This window comes from Varroa destructor, unplaced genomic scaffold (genome assembly GCF_002443255.2).
Source record: "Varroa destructor unplaced genomic scaffold, Vdes_3.0 BEIS01000001.1, whole genome shotgun sequence".
Classification (NCBI taxonomy): Eukaryota; Metazoa; Arthropoda; class Arachnida; order Mesostigmata; family Varroidae; genus Varroa; species Varroa destructor.
In genome coordinates this window covers 47,474,704-47,501,865 of record NW_019211454.1, presented here as the reverse complement: position 1 = coordinate 47,501,865, position 27,162 = coordinate 47,474,704, and the positions used below count along the sequence as shown (strand labels likewise).

General features: G+C 43.5%; 1 protein-coding gene across 3 annotated transcripts in view; it reads left to right on the top strand.

Moving 5' to 3' along the window:
• yki (Transcriptional coactivator yki) overlaps positions 1 to 27,162 on the top strand; it is a 47,803-nt gene that overhangs the window by 5,513 nt on the left and 15,128 nt on the right. For 2 of the 3 annotated variants that reach the window (XM_086977661.1, XM_022787974.2), the window contains one exon: positions 20,648 to 20,846. In XM_086977661.1, the coding sequence (XP_086833787.1) occupies positions 20,648 to 20,846 (199 nt within the window). Of the gene's footprint in view, positions 1 to 13,563; positions 19,667 to 20,647; positions 20,847 to 27,162 lie in introns of those variants that run through there. The other variant, XM_022787976.2, reaches the window with a different exon arrangement.

Below are 27,162 nucleotides of genomic sequence, written 5' to 3'. Positions count from 1 at the left end.
CTGTTATTTCTCCAAAAACTGTAAAGATTACCTTTGATGACCATAACTCCAATATAATAGTAATAGATAAATAGCGCATATCTTCGATTAGCAGGGACGTAGCGGCGATCAACGACAACAGAACTTGTGACAGCGTCATCCGTCGTAGAAGCAACGTTGGTTATGGTGAAGACAAAACCAGCAACAACGAGAATAACGAACTTCGCAGAAGCAGGGCGGTGACGGACAGGGTTAGAGGGAGGAAATGGAAGACTGCTACAGAAACCGATAAGATACTTGTGTTGCATAGCCTCTCTGGCTGTGTCGGTTGCTCATGCACGTGCACGCAAATGTACACACACACATATATATATATATATATATATATATATATATAGCCAAACACCGTTGACGACGAAAGTGCAGATAACGGAGAGCTGGCTTCTTCGTCTTTTCCGCCCAGTAGTGTACTTCGGAGATAGCTGGCTTCTAATAGCAGCCGGCATATGCTGGCGTCTGGTTTTTCTGAGCTTTTGGTGAGTGTCATCTACCGGGTATTAGGTTAGTCAAGAGACTGTAGCTATTTTAGCCCATGGTCCTTTGTTGCGCCCTAGGAGCAGGGAGTGGGTGCCCCTGGGCTAGCTAGAACCAACCGACGCTGTTAGGCCTGATGTGGTCCTGCTCTTCGCAATCTGTGCGACATAAAAGACAACGAAATGAAAGAGGAAACGCAGAGCTAACTGGGCGAGTAACTACCAGCGAACCAGTAGAAACCCTATGGCTGCAAATATGACCTGTTTCGCGTTTTACCAGCTCCTGGGGAAACTTGTACGCCTCTGAAGCCGATTTCGTCGAACCTTTATTGTATGTGGAGGCACAATCTGCTGTTGGTGCTTTTGCTTTTGGAGCTACCAGTGCGCGGGTGCTCATGGCCACTCTACTGAGCGATATAGACTGAGATCGAATATGCAAAAAACTAGTCGTTTATGCTACGAGTTGAAGAATTAAAACCAAATGGTTAGCAAGAACAAGTTGCGCCTGTCGACAGTAGCAGGTGGTCCTGCTCCCTGTCCTAAACTCGCTTCAATCGAGTAAGCGAGCAAGCGATCGAAGCATGCACGTGTCCTGAACCTGCTGCTACTGCCGCTGATGCTACTGTCAAAAGCCGAGAGTGCTCTCAAGCTTCCTTCAAACGAAAGAAGATCGAGAGCTCTGCTTCCCTTCCGTTAGATCAACGAACAGCAGAGCGGGTTCCAGCAGACGCCCAGAAGTGCTATAGTCTCGACAGACCCATCAAATGGAGACAAATCTTGAAAATGCCACTGTATATAACTAATCAAGTACACGGGTATAGACGCCGCGTGTTCCTACTAAAATAATTCGTACCATGTGAACAGCTACCGCTTACAGCCGAAAAGATACCCGTCTCATCTGGCCGATTCTATTTTACTAAGGGTCAAAAAATCTCCATGTAGTTTCGTACTCATTTCTATCACGTATGAGCGGTATGCTGGATTGAATAGGTATACGTGTATGTGTGATACGTTTCAAAGAGAGAAACACTATGATCTATGATTACTTATATAGAAAACAAAATTATTGCCAATACGGTCATTTTCAATCGTATCTACTTTTGTTCTCTTAAGCTCAGTATACATCTCGGTAAGAGGGTGCATGCGGTGCTTTTGGAAATGCTTGTCACACATGGGTCAAATTGCAAGTAATACTTTGACTTCTATATTCTGTGCACCGGATGCCACATTTATTGCCTATATGTATATATACAGACAGGGTGTTTAAAGCGCGCCTTTGAACCAAGACATGCAACAACCAGGGACCGGGAGACGTTATTGAACGATTTAGTAACAGGGATCTCGGGTTCAGCAAGAACAGTTTCGACCCGGGGTTCAAAAACCCGGGGGGAAGGGGGTAGCGAACGCTCGCGCGTATTCACATCAATTATATATGAGCGAGCTTATTATTACTTAAATCAATATTAAAAGGAGCAGCCGTGTACACAGAGGTCAACGAAATTAATTTTAAACGTCAACACATGCAAATTTGCCTCAGCGTCCGTGTTAGTCATAGGAGTCAATGTGGGTTGGATTTTTGAACGAGCTACTTACTGCGAGGGATGGACAAAGGCTACAGATTATATGACGCTGCACAAGGTCGCACGGCGCATCTCGGCGATGAAAGTAAATAGTGCTCGTAAACAGATACATCAGGGATTTTGTTTTGTTCACTCGCTATTTCTCTAGAGATATTGGAGTTAGTTTTTCTATCATTGTTTGATAGATTCTCATATGACCAAATCATGTGTAATAGAAATGTGGGTATTGGTGTCCTTGTTTGGTATAAATACATAAAGTGTCAAATAGTCTACAAGCTGCAAACTACATGCTTTAAGCGATGTAATTATTTTGTACATGCTCGCATGCTTAACTTGATTCTGTCTGAGTATCCAAATTACGGCTGTATTTGTGTTAAGGTCACAGCCTGTGTCCCTCCAGTCGTCTGTGGACTCGTTCCAAAAATCTTACTACGCTATCTACCGCAAGCTAGTTTGCGAAGGGTTTTCAAAGCCTAAGTACATTCTTCAGGTCAAGAAGAGCCAGGGATGCTCCTTTCTTTACTAGAACCAACCCTAAACAGGTGTCTATACGAACGTATACTACACATGAATTCTATGAAACATAACCTTTGAGATCGACATGTTAGAACTAGGTAAAATCATCGAGTCACTTCGTTTTTTTTTTTTTTTTTTTTTTTTTCGCTATTGCGTCAGCTCGCCGTCTGCCCGCCGTAACGACGACAACGGGCAAAAAATTAAATAGTACAAATCAGTGGATACTAAGCTGTTCCTGTGCGCAGATCATTACGACAGTCGAAATACCTTATAGGAAATTCTCCCTGGACGTTTCACAGTTTTGATCCAGCTATTCTTGTACGCGTCGTCGTTCGAGATCGACAATTGGCTACAGTCTACGATGGTATAATACCAAAGCTCCAAGCTAATTAAAATGTAAATAATATGTGAAAGAGTTGAGATGATTGATTACTCTATTCGATGCTGCCGTCTTATGCTTCCATTCTATAATTCTGCCAACCATCCCTGTCGCCTCGGGGACGACGGCAGCGGACAAAGGTTTTTACCAGCTTTCGCACAAAGCGATAACCGTATTCCGAAAAATTGACTGGCGAAATATTCGAGGGCCAGGCGTAGACACAATTTCAATATCTGTCGAACGGTTATTTTCGAGAGATATTATTGCTATTCGATATAGTTAAGAAACTCTATGGGAAAAGCCAACGGAGCTCATAAGGTAGTAGGTCCAATAATGGGTTCGAGAATTTTTCTGTTCGGAGATATTAGTTAGTCGTTATTAAGATTGTGATGGTTCCGTTGAAGATGCCGGCTAAAGATTGTCTGCTAGATGGAAATGTCCATTCGCCTATTTTTCCCACCTCGCCTATCTTATGCCATGCCAGATGACTCCGGACGTGGAGGCCCAACAGGGTGCGTTCTTCGAGCAGGGGACTAATATATTTGCATACGTTAAGCACTTATAATAAGAATATCAATAGGAATTATTTTATCATTGTAATTTCCTTTACAAACTAGTGGTCGTCTCTCCTTATCAATGTGTTATTGATGCCTTTGTTGTGCTGGCTTAACAGTTGCAGCCCCGAACCGCCTCCTGGCCTTATGCTAGTTAACAGAGGAATCAATAGAAATCTATTAATTCCTTCGTATTTCTCTATTGCAACTATGAATGTTGTGTGTATTATTTTGTAGTATGGTGGCGACTTTTTTTTATGAACTATACCATGCTTATATTGAACAAGTAGCTGATCACTGCCTGGCTGGTTCATTGTCTGAGTGAATGACGGACCACGACCACGGATTAACGGCGCGATCGGGCGTGGCGCTGACGACTGTAACAAAACCGCCGATATCACTGCCATTATAACAGTCGCAGAAGCGCTTATCATCCGAGGTCGTCAATATCGGATCCAATGCTGCTTCTGCTGCCTCCTCTGTTTTGGCTGTTGCGTGGTTTTCTGAAAAATAAAAAAAAAAGACAAACCAATCACCAGGGCGGTGGTGGCCGTGCGATAAAGTGAGCTGTCGTAAGACAAGTAGCGTGGCAGATAATAATGGAAAAACGCCATTCGCGTCAGTTGGTTGGTCCGAGCTGCCCTAAGCACGTTTCGCCTTTTGCCCTTTGCCAACTTTATCCTCAGTAACACCAGCCTAAATGGCTGGGAACTATCTGCGTTATACTTTCTGTAGCTGAGAATCGTACATTGCCTATTATATGTTGAAAGATCTGGTTGACATATCTACCAAACTATGATATAGTAACCTAAGCCGCGCCTGAAGAATTCATGTCTTAGCCACGACTTTTTTTAGTTACTAGTAAGGTTTAAAAATTACGTTTGATCTCTAATGTTTGATCAGCTAATAACGGCGATAGCCCTCGTACTGATATGCAGGCGGACGTATCAAGCCGTTTGAACTTTGTACTCTCTATTGAGCATTGAATGGTACAATTAGGTAGCGATTCGTACAAAAATTTGAAATTTTACGGGTAAAAGCATTAACTTGAATGCGGAGCCAGCAAGCACTAATTGCCTTCCGTAAATTCCGGGAATGGATCATTCCATCTTGGTTTGCACAGTAATTTTCTTACCCAACAGTAATTCATCTTAGATATAGTATGTTTCACATGGTGGATATTAATAATCTTACACGTACTTTACCCCCATTCAGTTTGACCTAAACAGTCCCAGTTAGTGGGCACCGTTCGATTTAGTTAGTATCGCGAAGAAGGTTTCTGTCTCGTGGCAATGACAATCATGTCAAAAGAGCATGGCAAGACCTCTAATGGTGATTTCATCTCCAAAATCTATACATAGGTAGTCTACAGACTGTCTATGATCGTCGGTTATCCACATCAAAACGGCAGCATCAGCGCGTCACTTCGCTCTGCAAAAAGCTTCGATTCTGTGCGATCTGTTCAATGCACCCAGGTCTCAGCGATATCCGTGGAATGGAGAGACGATGACAACGGTGAAGGCGTCTTGATCTGTCTATACGATACCACAGTCACAGCTATAGTACAACCACGTTTTCTTCCCTATGCTGCGCTTAAGGGCGACCTTAAGCTTGGGTACGACCGGCTTATTTATGGGCTTAGGTGCTTGGCCTATTATGCAATAGGTAAGGTGCAGTGTGCAGAAAATAAATTAGGCAGACGGCCAGAGAGACAGGTAGGGCGGTAAACAGATAGCTGGAAATTAGAAGTATTCTTAAATGTTTATACGTTACTACAGATGTGTTTTCGTGTTACTTTTTAGCGACTTGACGACTCTTTCGACGTATTATGATATAACACCCCATATTTCTTTGGCTATAAGCATTTACTATCATGACCAGTTGTGACGTCAGACGTCGTATTCGGTGACTGTCCGGATGACTGAAACTGACTGGTGCGAGTGATTCTGAGCTGCTATTTATTAGAAAAAAAACCTTTCGGCGAATATTATTATGGACATGGTTGTGTGTGTCGGCAAATTTCGGATATGTCGTATTAATGAAACTGAAATAGCGACTAACTCTAAGATTCAAAGGTATTAAAATGCATTGATGTGCCCAATGCGCAGGTGAACTGTCCAGTTCACGATTTGGGATTATGGGCTTATAGAAAAAAAAAAAAAAAAAAGAAGCCCTATAATAGGACAAACAGGGGGCAAGGGAACTTCTACAAGGGTTAAAACTGGTAGTTATGTCAGGGCGCTACTTACCGTTCAAGCCAGCACTGCCATCATACGAATACGCCCAAGGGTAGAGTTTTCATGGAAACCTAAGAAAAAAGCTATGATACAGGAAGCATACCGGGCGATCTGTTGTCTACCGCAGAACCATAGAAGTTGAGGATCGTGCTTAGTAGATTTCGACTTGAGTGAATACATATATTGCATACGTAAGCTCTAAATAATGTTCACTATGAAAAAAATAGTAAGCAAAACATATTTATTATACAGCATATAGCAGCGACACAATTTTATGGCCTACCTCGAGTGCGATTTAGGTTTCAGTGGAAATGTAGCGACATTTTTCCTATGTCACCATGGAAGCTAACGGTTTTTCGGGCGAAATTAGTTGTTGGTAAGTTGTCGACAGTAACGCGTTACCTGACAGTAGATTAGAGGTCCCATTGAATTTAGCTATTACGATGGTGAATTGAAACTAGACGAAATAACATTGATCTTTTCATATTAGTGAAGCTCGAATGAACCTTTCTCATAATATCAATTGACGTATTTGTTCATTTGGTTATTTGTTTTTTTTTTTTTTCTTTCTTTCTGGGAAGAAAATCGGCCGACCGTTTTATGCACATCTACGTTTTGCCTTGAGTAAGATCAATGACCTATTCGAAACACTGAACCAACAACTATATCGTCCGAATAGTCACCGTTACCCATCGAAGAGCATGGCTAGGTGTTATAATTAACACGGCCTATCTTTTTTTTTATCTAATGCTCCATTTACTTTTACTTTGTTCGTTCGTGTGTGTTCATTCATCTCCTCCAATTATTCTCCTCCGTCAAGCAGCATACTCGATCACATTAAGCAACGAAACCCATTTCAATGTCAGTGCGGTACAAGCTTGACCTAGCCGGGGCGACCTGCGGCTGCCGTTGTGCGTCCGTAGGAAATCTATTGACCAACTTGCCAACGAATAAGACAATGCTGTCCATGTGGCAGGCAGGCAGGCAGGTATAATAGAAGAAGTACCAGCATCGGAACATATCGCAGTACCGAGAACGATAAGGCAAAGCGGTTGGCGCTATCAACGAAAGCCACCACGCCGCTGGTACCGGTTATCACAACAGCGTTATTGTATTGACGATGTTGTCAATGTTTCCTGGAAACATCAGCAGTAAACGATTTCAAGCTTAATAGCAGTCGCAGTACGTGCCAACGACCCAGCTGACCGTCATCTGTTCGACGAAATGGCTTAACAACTGTTGAGCATCAACCGAAACAAGTGCACCTTAACTGCATTTCTATCGAAATAAACCTACCGAGATCCGATTGATTTCATGGCGGTATGCAACACTGTTGCCGTATCAATTTTAAATCACGAAAGTTACACTCCAATGGCCGCACACAGCTGCTTTTTTGACGCACACGTTTGGGTACGTTTTCTGAATATTGACATATAGTATAATAGGAAGCTGTGATGAAACGATGGAAACAATTAGCTGAGTTACTTCCGGGCACGAATTGGGTGAACGCTCGAAAATTGAGGTGGATAAAGATAATAGTTCGAAGATAATGAGAGCATGTACCCGTAAGTAATAACACTAGTAATAAGTAGCAGTCATTCTGACATTGATGATCACCTCATGCTATTGTAGCAGTCTCAAAAAGAGAGGGCTAAGTGGCCTTTATATTGCGCTGCGACACATCTAACTTCGTCTGTGAAGCTTTTCCCTTAGAGTGCCACCTTTTCGGTATCGTATCAAAGACCTAACCCCTACTGGAAAATCTAGCGAGGTAGGATTTATCTGTGGTTTCTCCGACATAGCAGCCATGTGGTATGGCAATCGCTTGCCAACGCTGAAATTCGAACCATGTCTGTGGTCGCCTTGACAACGCACTCAAAGGGCCGCGCGTTGGCCAGCGCATATATTTACATAGTGGCGTATATAAATGTACTGTTTAAATGCAGTGTCTTGGATCAGAAGTTAGTAAGGAAAAAAACTGAGGGCAAACGAAACCAGTCAGCGACTAGCGAGTGAGCGAAATTCAAAAAAAAGCACGTTTCCAAAATGGCTGGAAGAACTGTAAACAATCAGGGACGTAATCCAAAAAAGGGCTACAATGTAATCAATAACGAACTTCTAATTATTGACCTAGAGTAGCGCACGGCACAATTATTATTTTTCCTGCTATTATTTTATTTCAAAGCAGATCGACAAATGCGATTGCCATCTGTCATACGTTGTTTGGCTGTTTGTTGCTTCGGGTTGTCATTTCTCGTTCGTTATCATTCCCTATACACAGCCGCACTGTTATCGTCTTCGCCCGTGGGGGATACATTGGTTTCGTCTCTGTGAGGCCCCGTCCTCTTTCTTTTCGTTTTCGTTTCTCGCTCTTCGTATTCGTTCTTTATCGTTGCACCTTTCATTGAGTCGATTATCCAACGACGCCGGCGTTTCATCCGCCAGTCGCCGCGGTAACGGCTGTGTCGTTCGCTTTTCATAGCATCCATCCCCCGTCGTCGCTGATGGATGGCTTGCTTGGCGCAGCTTCAAACTTGTTGCTTCTTGATCAGTTGTTGATGCCATAGCTACTGCTGCTAGGGCCGGCTATACTATGACTACTGCTAATCTGATTGGAGTGAAGAAGGAAATGGCGACGATGTGACTACTTTAGCTGCTGCTGCTGCTGCTGCTGCTGCTGCTGCTGGTGACTGTGACGATCACGGCGATGGCAGTACTAACAGCAGCACCGTGACATCATCATATGCGCCAGCGGAGAGCGACGAGTTTGCACGCTTTTGGTTTGTCATTTTCATGTCCGTCTGCTCTTGTGTCAATGTATGTGAGCGAATGAGTCTCGACGATCGGTCTCTCGGTTCGTCTGCTGAACGAGAGCAGCGATGAACGACCGCCGCCGTCACATCTCTAGCATCGGGCGGCGATGTCGCGAGCATCAACAGAAACCGGGAATAGCAGCTACAGGGACGGCAGCACCAGCGCTTCCTGGCTGTTCCTCCGTGACGAGGGGCCGCTCGTCGGTAGCTCATGGGATGGCCATCGAATATTGATGACGAAGGAGAACCGGAGACATCGCCACTACCGCCGGCATTGCTAACATCAACATAAACATCGCTAACATAGGTGGCTGCATTGACAGCAACAGCAACAAGCCACAACACCATTAGCAACAAATATATGCAGAGATATCTGTGTATACAAACGCTACACTCATACACGCGTATACTAGAACACCGGCACGGCGGCAGTTCGTGCAGCGGCGCCGTTGAGCGACGGCGGCATCGCTCAATGAACTGTGAATAGCCAAGCGAACTAACAAACTAGCAAAAATTGATATAAATCAACAACGAAGAAGAGGAACACGCAGAAGGCGACAGATAGACAGACGGAGCAAGAAAAAGATCGAGTGGGAGAGGGCAGAGGCAGGTTGAGGGAAAGAGGGCGCAACGGCGCTGTGGAAAAGGACAACGAAGTTGATTACTTTATGGATTTTTAATGTATAGTTCCGTACTGCTCTGTGTATATTGTGGACAAGTTAAATCGTTGATTTGTGTGTTCTTATGGCTCGTCTTGTTACCCCGCAATAGCGTTTAGGGAGTTCACTACACAGATCGGCGTACGATTCACAGTCTGTCTTTCAAAGATCGCTAACTGAAAAGGAATCCGAATAAATATTGAAATCATTGCAGTTTTATCCGTACGTTCCTGCTGTAGTCAATCTATCGGTAGGTCTCGATATCATTTTTGCTCGATCTTTACGCCGGTCTGGCCATTTTATTCTACGAATCTCGAGCGAAGCACCAATTTATTACATATCGTTACCGCTGCTTCTACTTCTGCCATTATTTCAATACGTGTTTTCGCTCACTGCCGATAATCAAAATCTCTACTGAGGTTGGAAGTCGAAAAAGAAGCTTAATTTTATTATCTCTTGTTTCGATTTTATCTTGGAACATTTGTGGAACCATTCGGAGACTGGTCCTAATCAAGTTCGTCTTTAGACGTATTTGCGAGCAGGCAGCACACGTGTATACAGGCTTACAAACGACATTAATACAGTATCAGCTGTCCAGTTCCTCCTTTTCTGCAGTTACGCCGCCGCAGTGACGCGAGTAACAGCATTCACGCACCTCTTTTTATCTATTCAGCTACTTTTACTGCAATCAGCACTGCTGCTGTTAATGCTGTTCTACTGTTTTTACACAGTCTATCCGGGCTCGAAGTTCGTTTATACGGCGATGGAAGCGATCTTGATATTCGTTGTTTCTGTCCCACGCCAATCGTTGTCAATAAATGCAAGTTGTGGTTTGTCGCTGCCTCTCCGCCGTTTCATCTTCGTCACCGTAGACTCCACTGTGATGTGTCAGCTTCTCACTTGAATGCAATGATGTAGCGCTGCACGGCCCAGCGTTAGTCAGCGATGCGAAGCGGACCCCCACCCAGGTAGGCGAACCTAATATCCAGAGCCCTTTCCGCTTCCCGCACAACAGTAATAACAACGGACTTGACCGTATTCGCCTTCATCATTTAGGAGTGCTAACGGAAATAACGTAGTATTAATGTTCAAGCTTGCAGCTGTCGCGAGTAAACAGGTTTGGGCCTGAGACAGCCGCCGTTATGTACCGTTGCTGCTGCTGCTGTTTTTTTCTGAATGAATTTTTCTTGCCTTTCCTTTTATTCCACTATCCACTATGACTATCGACTGTGCTCGTATTGTGTTCGTAGAGTTTTACTGTTGATGACGCTACTGCCGCCACCGATGTTGATGCTGTTGTAACTGGCGACTCCGGTCTGGCTTCTGCTCTTTCCCATTTTATGCTCTGTGCGCGCGGTGCTGCTAAATATCTTAGCGCTTTCGGTGCCTTCAGCTCGTTTGGCTTTTTCGTCTTTTTTCGTAATCGGCGTCGTCAGAAGATGACGCCAGCGATGACCACAGCGGTAGCAGCAGGTTCAGCCCGAGACCAACAGCATACCGATGGAGGGGTACGACTACCGTGGCTCAAGTGGCGACCGGCCCGTCTATACTCGACGCCACTTCTGCGACTGGCCTATATCGACTCAGTTGCCACAAGCTGCCGATGGACGGGTTCAACTATACCAGCACAAGGATTCGACCCAGGGGTACAGTTGTTTTACCCGTAGGTAGGTTCAATTTAGGTGGTGCTGTTGATGCTGGTAGTAAGACATGCCGAGCCGACCAGCAAGTGCTGAAGTCGCCGCTGGCCAATCACCAGAACGAAGCCTCCCCTTCCTCCTTTCTCTTTCTTTCCGGCTCGCACACGCTTTAATTCTTGTTGCTTCTCACATCGTGCATCTGCATGCGCGTCTCAAGCTATTATTATATATTAACAATTCGCGTGGTTGTCAGTGGGTTAATTGGGCCGGTCTGATCCGATCCGCTGCGCGGCAGGGGAACGAGGCCTCCTGACGAATTTCTATGAGGCTCAGTGGGAACAATGCCGTGACGGTGAGACATGGAACGTGGCACCCCCCTATGCTACTAACTGACCTCGTTCCTCTAACCCTCTAAAACCGTGCACAGATTCGTGCATTTGATATAGGAACGATCTATTACGACTAGTACTTCGATTGCTGCTGTCGTTTCCTGAGCCACCAACCACAACAGCGAGGCTGATGACGACGCCACAAAATGGCGTCGATCATTTTGATAGGCGTTGCTTGCTAGCAGTAGACATCGGTCGGGGCGACAACAATGACGCCAATGTATGCAAACGGAGAGTATTGTTTACTCGCTGTCCGTCATTATGAAGATAATACCCGACGGGTGCTATAGGTAGGAGCTGCGCAGTACGTATTGAAGTAATGAATAGTAGCAAGTAAACGCACCGTGGGCGACACTCAAGTCCCTGTGATGGTGCAGTGGTAACCTGTTTTCATATAAAATCTAGGTACAGGTGGTGGCCTGGGTTCGAGTGCGGGCGTAGACGAATTGTGTTGTGCTAAGAGCCGTCTGAAACAACGCTTAATGGCAATTCTGGACGCAAACTCAGTTAGTTAGAACAAAAGCCAGCAAACGGCGGTATGCGAAACTGAAACAGGAGAAGAAAATCCAGAAGAACTGGCGCCGTCTACCGCTGTAACAACGCACAGCGATGGATCGACCAATTCACCGGATCGACGACGACGACACAGTAAAGTAAAACGCTACTGACTCAATCTACAACGAACGCCAGAAACCAGTCACGGCACACCACCGCCACAACGAGTTACGTCCGTTGACATTTTCTTCGAAGTGAGCCAGTCTCTACCTCGTTCGATCGAACTGCGCGCGACGTCGCCGGGCTGCTGGCGTTTGCGGTTATGACGACGGCGATAGCGGCCAGCTCTAAGAAATGGTCCTCCAATAAGCGACTTTTGATCGCTTGTTTGGTCGGTTTGCCTGCGTGCTCGGTTGTTCGCTTTTATGTATGCAGCAAAAAATTGCGACGTTTAAACGAGTAGCACAATTTCATATTGTATCTCTGTCTTCGTCAGAAGATGCTGTGGGACGACGGATGGTGGTCGGTACATCGAGCATGTACGAGCCAAAGGTCGCCATGCCACCGATGTTATGCTGTTAACAGGAGAAAATCGAGGAACAAAACTAGATGCATAAAACACGAAGCGCATGCAGAATCAAAAGCAGTATGAAAAAAAACGTAGTGATCATCTGACAAATTCATGGGTCACAATATATACACTTCGTGTAAACCAAAACAAGATGAACGATCAACTGATAATCAAAAATTTGAGACTAGAACATGTCTTTTTTAATTTATATAGACAAACTTATATGGAATTATATTACTTCGAACAACAGCTTATGTGATTGGCACGACATTAAATAGAAAAACCTCAAGTGTGAACGATGAGACGATCCCCGCTTAACTGTTCTTCAGCCACATACACACATCTTGTATGATCCCGTCATAAACGTGGCCTCAAAAACCAACGTTTGCATTATCTGTTCGACTCCTAATTAGTACCTATAAAAACGGCTTTTCTGTTGCTACTTAGTTAAATTATAGCAGGTGTTCGACTGAATGGCATCATTGCCGCTATTTTCCCTTCGTTCGATTGCCCATAGCTTATAGATCGGGTGTTGTTGCGGTAGAGTATTAGTGAAAGTCGATGTTTTCGTCTTCTAAGATGTTCGGTGTGCCCCTTGAAATCTTTTGGGGGTTGAAGGCTCCGCCTCCCCAAAGGGGCAGAATCGTACGCCGATGGCTGAGCAGTCTGACCGAATCGGATCAGATCGGATCGTATCGGGGCGACTAGTCTTCATATGACGCGCTTCATCTGCTCGACAGGCAAGTCATAGGACACCACAGCTTCTAAAGCAACCTTTAGTCGCCCTAGCAGTTCAAAATCATCAAGAGAGATCTGAAGAAACGTCGAGAGAAGCCTTGTGCCCCCTTATAGCACTTCGTCGCGTTCTTCGTAAATGGTTAGGCAGGGTTTAACCATTGATTGTAACTATGAGCCTAGCTGCCCTCTTTTATTACAGACATGAAAAATTGGTTGTATGTACCGCAAATAGCCGCACAGTGGAGCTGCTAAACAGGCCCATTCGACTGAAAGCTCCTAGCCGCGCTGAGGCCTAGATTGTTCTCGATGCTGTGCGAATTGAGTGCTCGGTGCCGGTGGGCTTATAATGGTAACCGTCAGAATGCTATAATAGGTCGAAATAGATTAACAAATAAAAACAGGACCCCTTCAAAAGAGACAAAAATATATATTTACTTACGTAAACGTACGGCCTGTTTGTTTGTCTTTTAACTCTTTTTCAGCTTTACTATGAAGCTCTGCGAACTGATACATACTGTTGAGTGCATCTCAGGCACCTGATGCCGGCGGGTCAAACAATAAAACTTAATTTAGTCATTTAAACTAGAGTCGCCCCAACAAAGGGAACTTGACGCTGGTTTTGGGCTTGAATTGTTGTTTGGTCCAAGAACGATAATCTCTTTTATATGCCAACTGTTACATAGCGGTCTGTGTACAACGCTCGTATACTCTATGGTTGCTGGAGGAAATTCCATGTGGTGCTGTTACTAGACTAAACGTTTGCTACACCTGGGCCCGCTAGGGCTTCACTTCTGGTTGTTGGTTATTTGAAAGTATCGTCTGACTATCGCTATGACTGAACCCCGCTAACGACCATAGTGTTAAGGCTCGAAAGCCTGTTTAGGACACTAACCGGACTGTTCTGCCTGCACAAATAGCGACTGCGTTGTTTCTCGTACGCACTTTGGTCGACGAGTCATTTGTTGTCGGTTAGATCGTTACGACGCAGCGTATTGAATGATGCTACTGCTGTTGCAGTTGTTCATCTTGCTTTTGCTCGGCTGCCATTGCAGTATATCTTTGTGGCGCCTCATACATTCAAATGCAGCTTTAGTTCGCCACAGGAGTCCCTCCTATGCAGACTTGACACTCCGTGCTCTTACTGTGTGCCGAATGATGCGTGGGACGATGGACGTGTTGTCGTCTACAGGAGTGTACGCGTGCGGAGGAAAACAGGAAGGCTAGCCTAGCGTCGTACCACACTGGGCTCTCTGAGGGTGTATTGCGACTTTGCGGTGCCTTGATGCTGCTGCTGCTGCTGAATGCATACCTGAGCTGATACGAGACCCCGTCTGTGCTCTCGATACCTAAAGTAGTCTATGGTTGTCACGGGTGTGCGTCCGCTCTGGGCACTCGCGCATGTTGACACCGCCGGATTTGTGGGTGGTGCTGCAGCGTTACAATGAAAACGTGCTGTTTCCTACTATATCGTTGTCTATTCGGTGTTAAACCGAATCGGTAACTGACTAGTTGGTTGGTAGATTTGCGCCGTCTGCTTTGGCTAATCGCTACGTTCGACCCATCACTATAATGATGGTTTTGTTTCTTTTGGCGTTCGAACCCATGTTTATTATTGCTCGTGTTTGAAAGCAGCCCACATCAGTTGTAGCCTATTGGTCGGTCCGACCAGCGGGGTACAACGAGACATGTATCTCGGTCGTCACAACGTTAGCATTGCCTCAATCCGACCGTTCTGTTGTTCACACCTGAACAACTTCGTCACCTGGTTTTTGTTTTTTCTAGTTTGCTATCAGCCAGAACGGAGAAGAAGCCTTCGTCGCTAACTGTCTTTTTGAATTCAAATACTATAACTCCTTTATGCATAAACCGTTTACTAACAACCTCAATATCTGTCTTCTCGCCGAACTGTGATTACCCACGTTTCTGCAGGTAAAACAAGTTATAAAATTTCTGCTTGATCGACAATCACAGTCTTAGGTTCCTGATGCCGTGAATCAGAACAGCAGTGCTGAGTGCGAAGGTCTACTATAATCATTTGTTTATGCTATCATTTCGCTCATTTGAAAAGGAGCAAAGAAACAAACTCACGTAGTGCAAGTAAATGTTAAACTTATTTCAATTCTCCTGTTCTTTCTAGCTTGTTTGGCATCTGTGTGCGTCCTCGGCACGTGTATGTCACAGATACTCAGTGAATGCTGACTGCAGCATTAACCGCTTCGATAGTTATAACACAGAAATGAGCCTATAACGCGATCAACGCAGAGCGGGGACTTCCTGCCGCCAGGGAGCGCTCGTCGACTGGAAACGCTCTTACACATTATCTACGAATGTTTGTTGGACAACAGCAGTACCACTGGCAGCAACAATGCGCTATCTTCCAGCGGGCTGTATTCTTTCTACCGCTAAATTCATTTGACGAACAACGCTGAAAGTAGCTGGCTAGCAGACGAACTGTTGTCACCGTCTGGAAGGCGGTCGCTGTTTTGGAGGATGGACTTTGCTAACCACTTAATACCTATATCGACAGTTACACCTTGCCGATCTCCTTTCCGCCAGTTTGGCTATTTGTAGACTATTGTTGTTGATACAGTAGCATTTAACGTGCTTTCTTCGTTGCTATGAGGCGTCGTCTTGGCTGACTTCTTGGGCCTGTTTTTTCGTATTGTCGCTGACGTCCAAAGAAGGTTGGGTCCTTACGTTGTATGGAAGAATACGATGAATGAGCCCCACTATCAGTTGATGCGATGTTGCGTTGTTTTTTTACATTGGGCTGAAATCTTACGGCCTTGTTTGTCACTTCAGTTGCAATGGTAGTGCTGGGAATGTTACCATCTCGTTAAGTATAGAAGCCATATCGGCATTGTTCTGAATCGATGGTATTGTTCACTATCCGTGGGGGCAGCATATCGCTGTGTGAAATCAGATGGTCGGCGTGCGTAACGTGCCAACAAAAGGGGAACGGTGCACATAGGAAAACAAACACACAGACCCAAAATGATACCTGACAGAAAGGACGTACTTGACAAAGCTCTACCAGATATCATATAGTACGTCGACCTTTACAAACGCTTAACGATGGAACAAATCTAAGTAGCGTAGGTGACTGTCACTTTGATCAGAGCCGAAACAGAGGGTTACATGTGACTGTTTCTTATATTTTTTGAAACGAAGGCTTCCTGTCCTTGGTCACATGTGGGCGCAACGTTAGCTTGCTATTGATAGTATTGATTCTTAAAAGGGCGTTACACTATTGCTGCTATATAGCGGCGAAATATTTCATTATTCCTTTAACCACCGAATAAGGGTTATCGTGAGTAAAAGAACAAAAGAAATTAAATTAAGCTCTAATGAAATCCAAATAATCAACTCTTGAATGGGAAATCAGTGCAGTGGAAAACAATTCACACAAATTTACCTCATGAAAAAAGCTGTAGAACTAACTTCTAAAGATTACGTCTTATAAGAAATAAAATATGCCCTACCATTGTAGGATTGAGGCAAGATCTCTAAATGTTCCCTCTGTCGTGCGTAGCAGACGAGTACGCAGTGTTTAGCCAGCCACACTGCCGTACCCACACAAGTACGGTTCTGATAACAAAGCTGTCTTGCTGCTCGTAAAGGGTCATTGTCTACTGAAGAATACTGTTGACAGGTCACCTTAGCACTAGTTATCACCTATTGTGTGCCGTTACGCATGCTCCGGACGTACTTCATTATTCCGAGGATTAAAAAGCTCTGTACGGCAACCTTGACAGTCGCTCCGTAATGTTATCCAAGTTTTCTTATATCATATTTTTTACTAATTTCGAGATTCTGTATTATATAGATCAGCCAAGTTTATATTACTAGACAGTAAATGCTTGCAAAGTACGTCTCGAATCGATATCGCACGGGGCGTTACATTCGCGCTGCCTGGCTGCCCTTCGCTGTTACTGCTGCTTTCTTCATTAGCTTATGTTACCACAAATGCACTACTTCGGTACACCGATCCACAACGTTGAAATATATGGTTGAAGGTCGTGATTTTCACATGATTGATAACAGTGTCATGCTCTTTCCTCAAAGTTTTTGTCATCTTGTCCATGTATCTCATTTATGTATTTGGCCACTTGGGCAGCGGTAATAGTTGCGATGATTTGCAGATCTACCGCTGCTGTTGATGGTTCTGCTTTTGTTATTTTTTTTTTATCGTTACACCTATCGCCGTTGTCGTCCGTAGTGCTGCTCCCATGTCCTGCTGCTCTTTTCTTTACCTAGGCCCTGGTCAGTGCAAAACAGTAGCTGTTTGCAAATTGCCTCATCTGTGCAGGCTCGAGACGTCCGCGTCAATAAACCGAGGCATTTGAATTCAACTTATACGCGTCGTGGGTGACAGTAGACCGATTATGCGAGTGCGTTCGCTAGATGACAGACGTTGACGATGTTGATTCTATTTAACATAAGAGATTCGAAATTGTGACAAAGCGACCAGACGACGACTGCAGATTGCAAAATGAGCCATACCACATCGTTTGCCATTGTTCGGTCTACAACAAACGCTTGTTGGGGTGCAAAGACGAACGAAAGCTGAGCTCGCAACGGGACATTCAGTCTCCTAGATGCATTCATTAAACAATGTATGCATCTAGGAGACTGACAAGGATGGGTAACACGGACACAAAAAATAGACCAAGGGGGGAACAATGGGTTTGGGTGAAAAATTAGATGGGCGAGAAAGTTAGAAAAAATTAGACGAGAATATATTCTATTCTATTGGCCTATCGTTAGCGGTTGGACTAGACATGGTATTGTATAGCTGACTGCTGTTGCTAATGCCGATATGGCTGAGCTGTTTGTGGGAGCGAGCCAGCCCGTCTATGTAAAGTTGTGCTGTTTTCCTTCGTAGTGACTGCGAACGTCGTCCCAGGACGCACAACGCATATGGACACGAATATGTGCAAATTACATACAGCGGGCGAGCAATAAGCGCCGGTGGTGCTCTTGTGCGTTTCAGACACGCTGTCGTCTGCCTGTCTGTCGTAGGCCGCCTCGAGTCTGTCGCTTGCGATAGTTCCTATGTCCACCATCGCTGCGACATCTGCATGTGTCCAAAGACAAATAGTTGTTTGTACTGCTGCTGCTGCTGCTGCTGCTGTCGCGGCCACTGCCGTGATGTTTCAGAGTGAGCGACGACGACGGCGACGACGACCCAGTCTCTTGCTTTGCCAGCTACCCCGGTTTTCTTTAGGTGTCGTCGTTCGTCTACGAGAAAAGGCCCAGCGAGACAGGCGCTGCCGCCTGCGAAGATCAAACAAAGCCGACGCATAAGACGCCGTGGAAGATAGCGAAATAGCAACGACGGCAGAAAGAATCAGCAGAAGATTGTTGGCTGCTGTAGCAACGCCAACGGGTAACGGTTCAATTTACCAGTTGTTATTGCACTTCGATCACTGCCACTAACGGCACGACCTTCACTGGCGTGCGCTATGCGTGGAAGGAGACCACATCAGTGTTGCATTATAGCGCGGACATTCGCGGCGTTCTGTCTCCGTTCTTTGTCCTATTCCCGGGGCCCGTTGCGTATTATTGTGATGTCGATGTGCTGGTAACAGCAGAAGAGACAACGTATTGACAGACTGTCGCAGGTGCCCTTTGCTACGCTATCGTGAAACAGTGGCTGTAACAACTTCTACCCGAATGGCACGGGCAGAACATAAGGCTGCCGAACGACTCGTGCCCAGTGTATTCTCATCTATAGTGGGCCATGCGTACTGCCTTACTGATGATCAAGTACCGTTGTATGGCGGGTTGAGCTAGTCGATGACATTCTTTCGTTCATGTCTATGAGAAGAACAAGCGATACACCAGTAGCTATGAATGAAGAACACAGCCAGGAGTACAAGCCAGTTTTGCACACAGAGCACAAGGTAATCGGACGATTACGTTTTTATTTGAACAACGTAGGCTCGGAACAAGGTCGGAAACAAAAGTTATTTACACACAGAAAAGTCTATCGTGTCAATAATGCTAAATCGTTATTACTATAACCACTGTCATTTTACGATGACGGCGTCACAGTGTTGTCCGTCAAGTCAGCGGGGTCCTCAAAGAGGCCGCTTCCGCCAACTGTCCACGTGCTCCTGATGCCGTTCAGAGTGGGTACCACAAACCACTCAACGATTTTCCACCACTGATCCTTCGAAGCGGGTTACGTTATGTTTCGATGGATCGCTAGTGAAAGCCACGACAAAAAAAAAGCGGCAATTGTTCTGCTTTGCAGCATTTCTGGCAGCAGGGCAATCCATCGGGGTGGTCGATGCGAAATCCGACATAGCAGCCATAATAACCAATACGATATTGGCCTGCAGCCGTAACAGAAGATGTCCCAATAGCAGTAGGCCGTGTTTATGAACTAGACTGTGCCAAATGGAACAGTAAACGCTCCGGAGTGTTCATATCTCCGGATGCTCATGTAGTTGTCATTGAAGCATTGTATAATTAGCCAACCTTACAGGGTAGTGATGTACGTGTATATAAATAGTACTATGGAAACACGACCATAACACATGGAACTGATCGACAGGAAAACGATTACTCGTGCCGGGTAAGTTCATACACACGCTATGCACTTATTTGGCTATCTAGTATATTTAGGAAGGTACGTAGCGATACCTTGGAAAGGGTAGATTCGCAATCTGACGTAATTTCTTTTTGCTGATCGTAAATGCAGACGTCGTTCTAAGGGTCATATTTTATTGATTGAACATAATATAGAGCAGAAAATATCTAAGAAGTAAAGACGATTTTAACGCTCTCACGTATATACGTGCTTTCTTACACGCCTCTCAAACTGGTGGTGCGAGGCGTTGTTGGATGCAGGTCGACAATTTGATACATCACAGAAAATTATTTCTGTATGTAACTTTCTATATACCTATGTACTTTTTGCTTATAGGCTGCCTAGCCTTCGTTAAATGACGCGTGTTCATCTCAGTCAATGTATTTTTTTCTTAAACAACGACGTATTAACATATATTCTGTTTTTATTTTATCTAACAAAACGTTTAGTGCAGCATATACCGATGGCGGAACATGAAAAGGGGCTTCAGTGTATTTTCCACAATAAGGACACCAACGAGAGAATTGATCTCTAACTGAGTAGGAGAATAATCAAACCATGTGTACATTGTACTGAAAGCTCAAACTTACTTCGTCTTGATCTAGGACGAAGGAACCTTATTCTTCTTACTTTTCCGTTCTTAGCTTTTAGAGCAGTAATTCTCTATTGAACAACATACGGCGATATTTTTCCTCGCAGTCCACCTGCCACTTTTCGATACCGTTCAGGCTAGTCGAGAGAGAGCCAAGACGAGCAATTTTGCATTTTCAAAACTGTTGAATTCTTATTCGGTCGACTACACTATTGTCCACCGTGACAATCATTTTACAATGGAAATTTCTGTAATTTTTTGTATATTTTACGTGCATGACCATGAGGAAAAAGCCGTAAAAAACGAGCGTCGTTTTCTGCGATGAGGAGGGTCGATTTTTAATTCTATTTTCATTTTCGTTGTTATATTTGCAGGTGGCGCAACTAAAACCGGCCAGCTTCCCATGCGGATGCGAAACCTTCCGCCGTCTTTTTTTCAGCAGCCGGCTGAGGGTGCTACTGCGTTGAGTGGACAAATTGCCAAACCTGTGGTAAACCACTCTCGTGCCCATTCGTCACCAGCTTCACTCGAACAGACCTACCGGTCCGCCCCGCAACAACCTACACATGCCAGGTGAGTTTCGCTGCTGACGATGGCCCAAACTGATTGCAGAAGTCGCATGCGCATCGTATTGTATCAGCCTTATAGCTTTAAATTAATCTCGTGTTGGCCTATGTATGTAGAATGGAAGGTACGCCTTGTCTCAGGGTTGACCCATCTTGTTCAATGCTGCAATCAACTAACTATATCAGTGTATTTGGGTTAGACGAGCTTTCTATGAGGTTTTTAATGACTGGTTTTGTTAGTTTAGCCTTTTGTGTGCTTATCAGTGATTAACATAATGATAACAACAACACCACTTAAGTAGATAGCGTTTGAGAATTTGACCAAGTGGTGATGATAATTTTCTGCGCAATTACTAATTGTATTCAAAGAGGCAGAAAAGAGGATGGATCGACATCTTGCCTTCGAAAATAATGATTTTTCACAACAAGATTTTAAGTTTTTGCTTCTTGTGAAACCATATAGAAAATATGTTAAATCCTTTTTTTGTCATTTTCATTAACTTTAGTTAGCATACAAATACATGAGATAGATATATTCACATAGGTAAATTTATGAGAGGAGATGCTGAAGCATGTTGGCCAATGATCTCCTATTCAGCCATGCCCGCCCTCTTTAATCTCGAGTAAAAAATAATCGTATTAGTTATTAGAAATCCTCCGAAAGTGGTTTACATACTGAATTTACCCTGAGGTGAGTTCGCTTTCTGTACATGCCGAAATATCGCTTGATTGACAGTTAAGGTTTCACCCACACGCAGTCTCGGGCTAGCGGCTCCCCTACAAAGATTGCCCAGTGTACTACCGTGTGTACAGGCCTGCGTGGCCGTGAGCTTCTGAAGTGAGCATTTGGTGTCTCGTAAAACTAATAAGGGCATCGCAGATATACACTGAGCTACTTTTCTAACAGGATTTTTTGAGCATTATGACGACGCAGAGCTTCACCGCCAACAAAACCTTATTTTAATACCGGTTGCTAATAAAAGGATAACATCAAACCTCCCCAGACTACCGTCCTCGTACAGATTGTCTGAGTCTGATCAGGCATCAGCCCCCAAATCATAAAGCTATATCATAGCTAATCGTAAACATTATAATAGAATTATCTTCTTCGGAAATCGGGAATCGATTTTCCGAATCAACTTTCGAAACGAAAATGGATAAGTAGGTTCATTTAATAGTTCAAAATACGAGCCGTCTATAACTATGCTGTCAACGGTTCGGTGATAGGAACGGATATCTTCACGATTGAAGGCAATATAATTCTTGTTAGAAACGCGTCGCCGTACGTCGGTATCTACGGTCGCCTCTTTTGTCTCGCACGCCGCCATAACTAACGCGATCAGTCAAATGACTGTTGCGTACTGGCTGGAGCAATATACGAGTCCCTGTAATGGTTTGAACCTCTTAGGATATTAGGTGTTTTCCATTCAGCCGACATATTGACTCCTGTATGTTACAGCTTTGTTTATTATAGCATGGCTGGCAGAAGTATCACTATCGTAGAGGTTCGCATGTTACTATGGCAGTCCGTATGTGTCATCGAAAGACGCCGTAGTTTGCAAAATACGGCAAAGAGAAATTCGTTAACAAGACGAAGCCGTTTCTAAATGCCAAATTTAGATACCGAGTGAGATCCAGCTCAAAAAACCTGTCGATTTACATATTTTATCATTATCGTTGACATACGTGTGTTTTTGTCAACCATGTTCCATGGGAAATCCTCAAACACTAATCTTGATGCGATATTAGCCTACATTCAAATTGGCGCACAACTGTAATTTAAGCAGATTAAATTCAGAGCCAGCCGCGAATAGGATGGCTGCATATAAAGGTCCATTGCTTTCGTTTTCGAATATTGTCCAAAAAAAAAAAGCGAATTTTTAACAGTATTGCTATACGACGTAAAGTAGCTGGTAATTTTGAGCCGGATTAGGTTAGCACCGAAGACAACTGTGACCACTTTTACAGAAGATCATTATCACATATAGTCTGACGGTCTTCCATTAACGCAGTCGTCAAATAAATGGTCACGATTTGATCAACTTTTAAATTAGCTTAATTTTCTCTGTATTACATACATGTGGCAATATACTGTTCTTACGTGTTTATACGCCAGGCACTTATCTGTTAAAATTTCGTGTGCACGAATGGCATAGACGATCTATTTTATGTATAACTACCGTCATGCGTATGAGGGTGCATGTATGTTTGGCGCGGCTACGTAGCCACTACTGTTTGAATTCAGCTGATAGCTGGCAGCTTGTCGTCGATCTCTTTTTTCGTCCCTATAAGCCATGCTAGTAGTACGTTACTTCTACGGACAGGGTGGGGCCAGATGGAGTATCAGGCAGAGTGCCAGATAGCATCAGTAAGGCACGCAGAGCACGCAGCATGCCTTCTGCTTCGGTTTCCCAATTTTCGTGTTGGTCATGGCCATAAGTTACAATCATAGCAGTAATAACAATGCTAATAGTAACAGTCTCGTTTCGGTACTTGAACAGTTTTGGTTTGGCTAGCAGAAATGTTACAGTGAGTTTAGGGAAACGCCACGAATAGTGTAAAAACATGCTGGTAATAGAATCAAGTAATGTATTTTGTGATTTCGAAAAAAACGAACAATAGGGCAACAAAGCGTGTTCTAATGTTTTTTTTTGGGACACAAATAAACACACGCGATATGGACAATATTAATTGCAGTGAATGTGTCGTATAGTTTTCTATAAAGGCAGATATCGAGTATGGTAGCGTTTGTTTCGCCGTATCTCATCTTTTGCGCAATACCTTAATGCTAAAAGGGCAATTCTGAATAAAGCAAGTCAAATGACAAATGCTTTCAGACGCTAAAATAGTACTGATTTATTTTGTTATTACTATTTTTATAGTTTTTACTAGAAGTAGGAGGTGGTTAATTATTGGACGGGTTGGTTCTTATTTTAGTTCGATCCGGTGTTGATCGTACCTTATAATTTGGTGCTTGATGAAAAAACGTTTCATACGGAACCTATTGATGCGCTAAGCTGCGTCAAAGCCCAGTCGAACATTTTGGTTCGTACAACTTCGTATAAATAAGCGAAGACTAAGTTACTCGCGCTATTCTTTCGATCCTACCAAACAGTGGCGCAGAGTTATCGTCGAGATGCAACTACCAAAATAAGTATTTGGACTTCAAGATTAAGGGAGGCTCTTATCCGGGGAAGCTGTCTCTCCTGAACATTCATGGCCTTTATGGCCATACCACGGACAGGAGATTTTCGGCGTACATTTTATTATTGTGCTTTGCGAAACAGACTGGTCGCGGTAACTGTGTTTTCTGTGGTTCAATTGTACCAAGCCTTACCCTGGTGGGCAACTCTAGCTAGGTTATCGAGGTCGTTCTAGGCTTCTAGCCCTGTTAATAATTTGAAGTTAGTCGCCAGCAGACAGATTCGTCGTCTAACCTCAACGCAGCAGTTTGCCGGGCGCGTATCGACAAAAATTTGATATACGAATATTGATATCGAGGCCTCGACCGACTGTCGATTCTTATCGCTTGAAAACTCTTGAATTTTGTTTCATATCAGATGGTGCGATAGAGCTATCTGCATTGATAAATGCTTTATTTAGGCGCGCCATCATACGTAGTACAGCGTACAGAAAATGGGTCCTTATTCATCTGAGCTTAATAGATAAAAAGGGGAAACTAGTTTGATTTCTCATAATTCATGGAAACTAGTAAGACTTTTCAGCACAAATGTGGTGTATTGTAACCGCCTACGCGGATTAAGTATGGTCAGATGGGGTATACTGGCTGAAATTAGTTTTGCGACATTTGGCAGAGGACTACAACTGTTAGTTACAGCAGTCAAGTTGTCGAGGGATGAACTCAGGCCTACGAGGCACAGCGTCGTTCACCTTGTCCGATAACGATTTTATAGGTTTTACTCAGATTTAGAAAGAAACCAAATGGGATAAAGATGAACTATGAACTTTTCTGTACATCATACGCTATTTTACATCTTCACTTAACTGTACAATAAGTTTCATTTTCGGCGGCTAAAGTTAGTCAACAATGGTACCCCCACCTCCGCCCCCACCCTCAACCAGCAGCAAATAAACGTACCAACCAGATTTTCCTCATAATCATAGTCTGTTTCCATTGCTAATTGAGCTTAATTAATGAACACTAGAATAGCTATAATTATACATATGAAGGATATACTAGTGTACTAAATACACTACCAGCTACACTATACGTAGTGGTCGCGATTGAGCTGGACAGAGGCAACAAATTATAGTGAGCAGGCTGTTCCTGCTGGTCTACTTTAAAAATACCCCTATTTGTAGAAAAGGGTTGTGTGAACATATTAGCAGCGGCAGCAACAACAACAATCTGCTAGTGTTTCTGCCAGGCAGGAAAAAAAAATTTCTCCATGTTGTACTTTCAATAAGTTATACGTCTATTTTGGCTTTGCTGACGCACACATGGCTGCATTTACAAAGCCATCCGTATGCATTCCCTTTAGGTGTTGGACATATTTGGTGGATTTACCTGTCTGGCGCTTTTTGCGTTCTGATAATAATAATAACAATAATAATAAATTATACAGAGGCGGATAAATAGGGAGTAACGCCCAAAAACAGAGCTGGATTTATATGATTGGCATACGTATATAGATCGCGTTGCTGCTGATCAAACGCTTGTTTCTCACCTAATTCTCACTTCTATTACTTCTGTTCACAATCGAGAAATCAAAAAAAAAAAAAAAAATGAACGATGGCAAACAAGGGGCTGTATTGAAAACATTTATCTCTGTAGCAAGCCGCCTTATTGGATTATTGATTGTCTGTTAGTGCGCGAGAAGCCGGCGCCGGTGAACGCACCGGGCCTGGTAGGGTCGCCCTTATTAATGAAATTTACGAGTGCTTCGACTGAACTATAACATAATATATAATCAGGTTTTAGCTAAATCAAAGTACGACGAACAATCGAGCTAAGGATTTCGCGCTGAATCACGTTCTATTTCTGTTACGCATTAAATGCAGTCTACGCAGCATTCCCAGAGGGGGAGAACTTGTTACCAACCGTTCATTGAATAGGCGCCCCCTAAGTTTGCTAGGATCTCGCTCGTAGACATCGCGGAAAGTTCACGATGATACTCCCTAAACATTATGTTCGTAAAATACTTGTTATTTAAATAAAGGAGCCAGATTATATCAATTAGTAGATGGTGTATTGTCAAAATCTTGGGTTGGCGACCATTTGTTGTTTCGTAAAAATGTAACATATATCGTTGGTCATTTCAAACTCGCTGGATCGTAGAAAAAACAGACAACTATTATCGGGCTACACTACAAATATATTGCTAATATGTTTGTAGCATAGCAGGCCGTTCCTAAATATAGGTGCTTTTAAAGATAATATATTATATATGAATTAGTTGTTACTCCCTTCACTGTGTCGCTAATGTTAGATCATATTAGAACTATCAGCTTGACGATATTAAACAGGTAATTTTAATGCCAAATAGTTTATTTCCACGATCATTTCAAATTTGGCAGTAAGCAAACAGCTGCCGCAATAGTTCCTAGTTGATAAGACGACAAATTGAGAAGATCTTGATCTGCGTGCGGATTACTCATTTTTTCGAGATGGGCCACACCTTTGCAATTATATATATATATATATGTGTATGTGTTTGTTCCTGTTCCTGCTTGGCCTAGAAGGATTAGCATTCAGCGTTGCTTTCTACATCATATGACAAATGGAAATGCCATACTGTTATTAAACATTGGCTCTACAACACTGTGTATAACTTACCTATTGAAACGATCATTGAAAATAGGAGTCTTAGTTAACGTTATTAGTTAAGTTGATAATTGGCCAAATAGAGTAGCGAGTGATGTTTAAGAAGTTATGACGAACCGTATTCCTTCGTGCTACCTGCACGCGGACCCTTAAAATTTATCATGTATGTATATATATATATATATATATAAAGCTAGCTGGAATTTCTTATCCCATGATCATTCCAGTATTTGTCCAGTCGATTTGTTTACGCACGACAATCAGCACTGTGTTTAACTTACAAAATACTGTGCTTTTAAGTAATAAGGATGTTAATATAATTTTCTTTAAAGTTACGCTCACAATAATAGCTACGATTCAACAGAAACCCTGTGTGAAGTCGACAACACTTAATTCCAAATATAATACGACTACATTGTTCCTGAGCTTTAGAGCGTCTAGAGTCCGCTACAAAGAGTTCCATGTGATGCGCCGTAACAGGATTTACAAGTATGCTTTACTAATCATAGACGTCATGGTTTTATAGATGCATACGGAG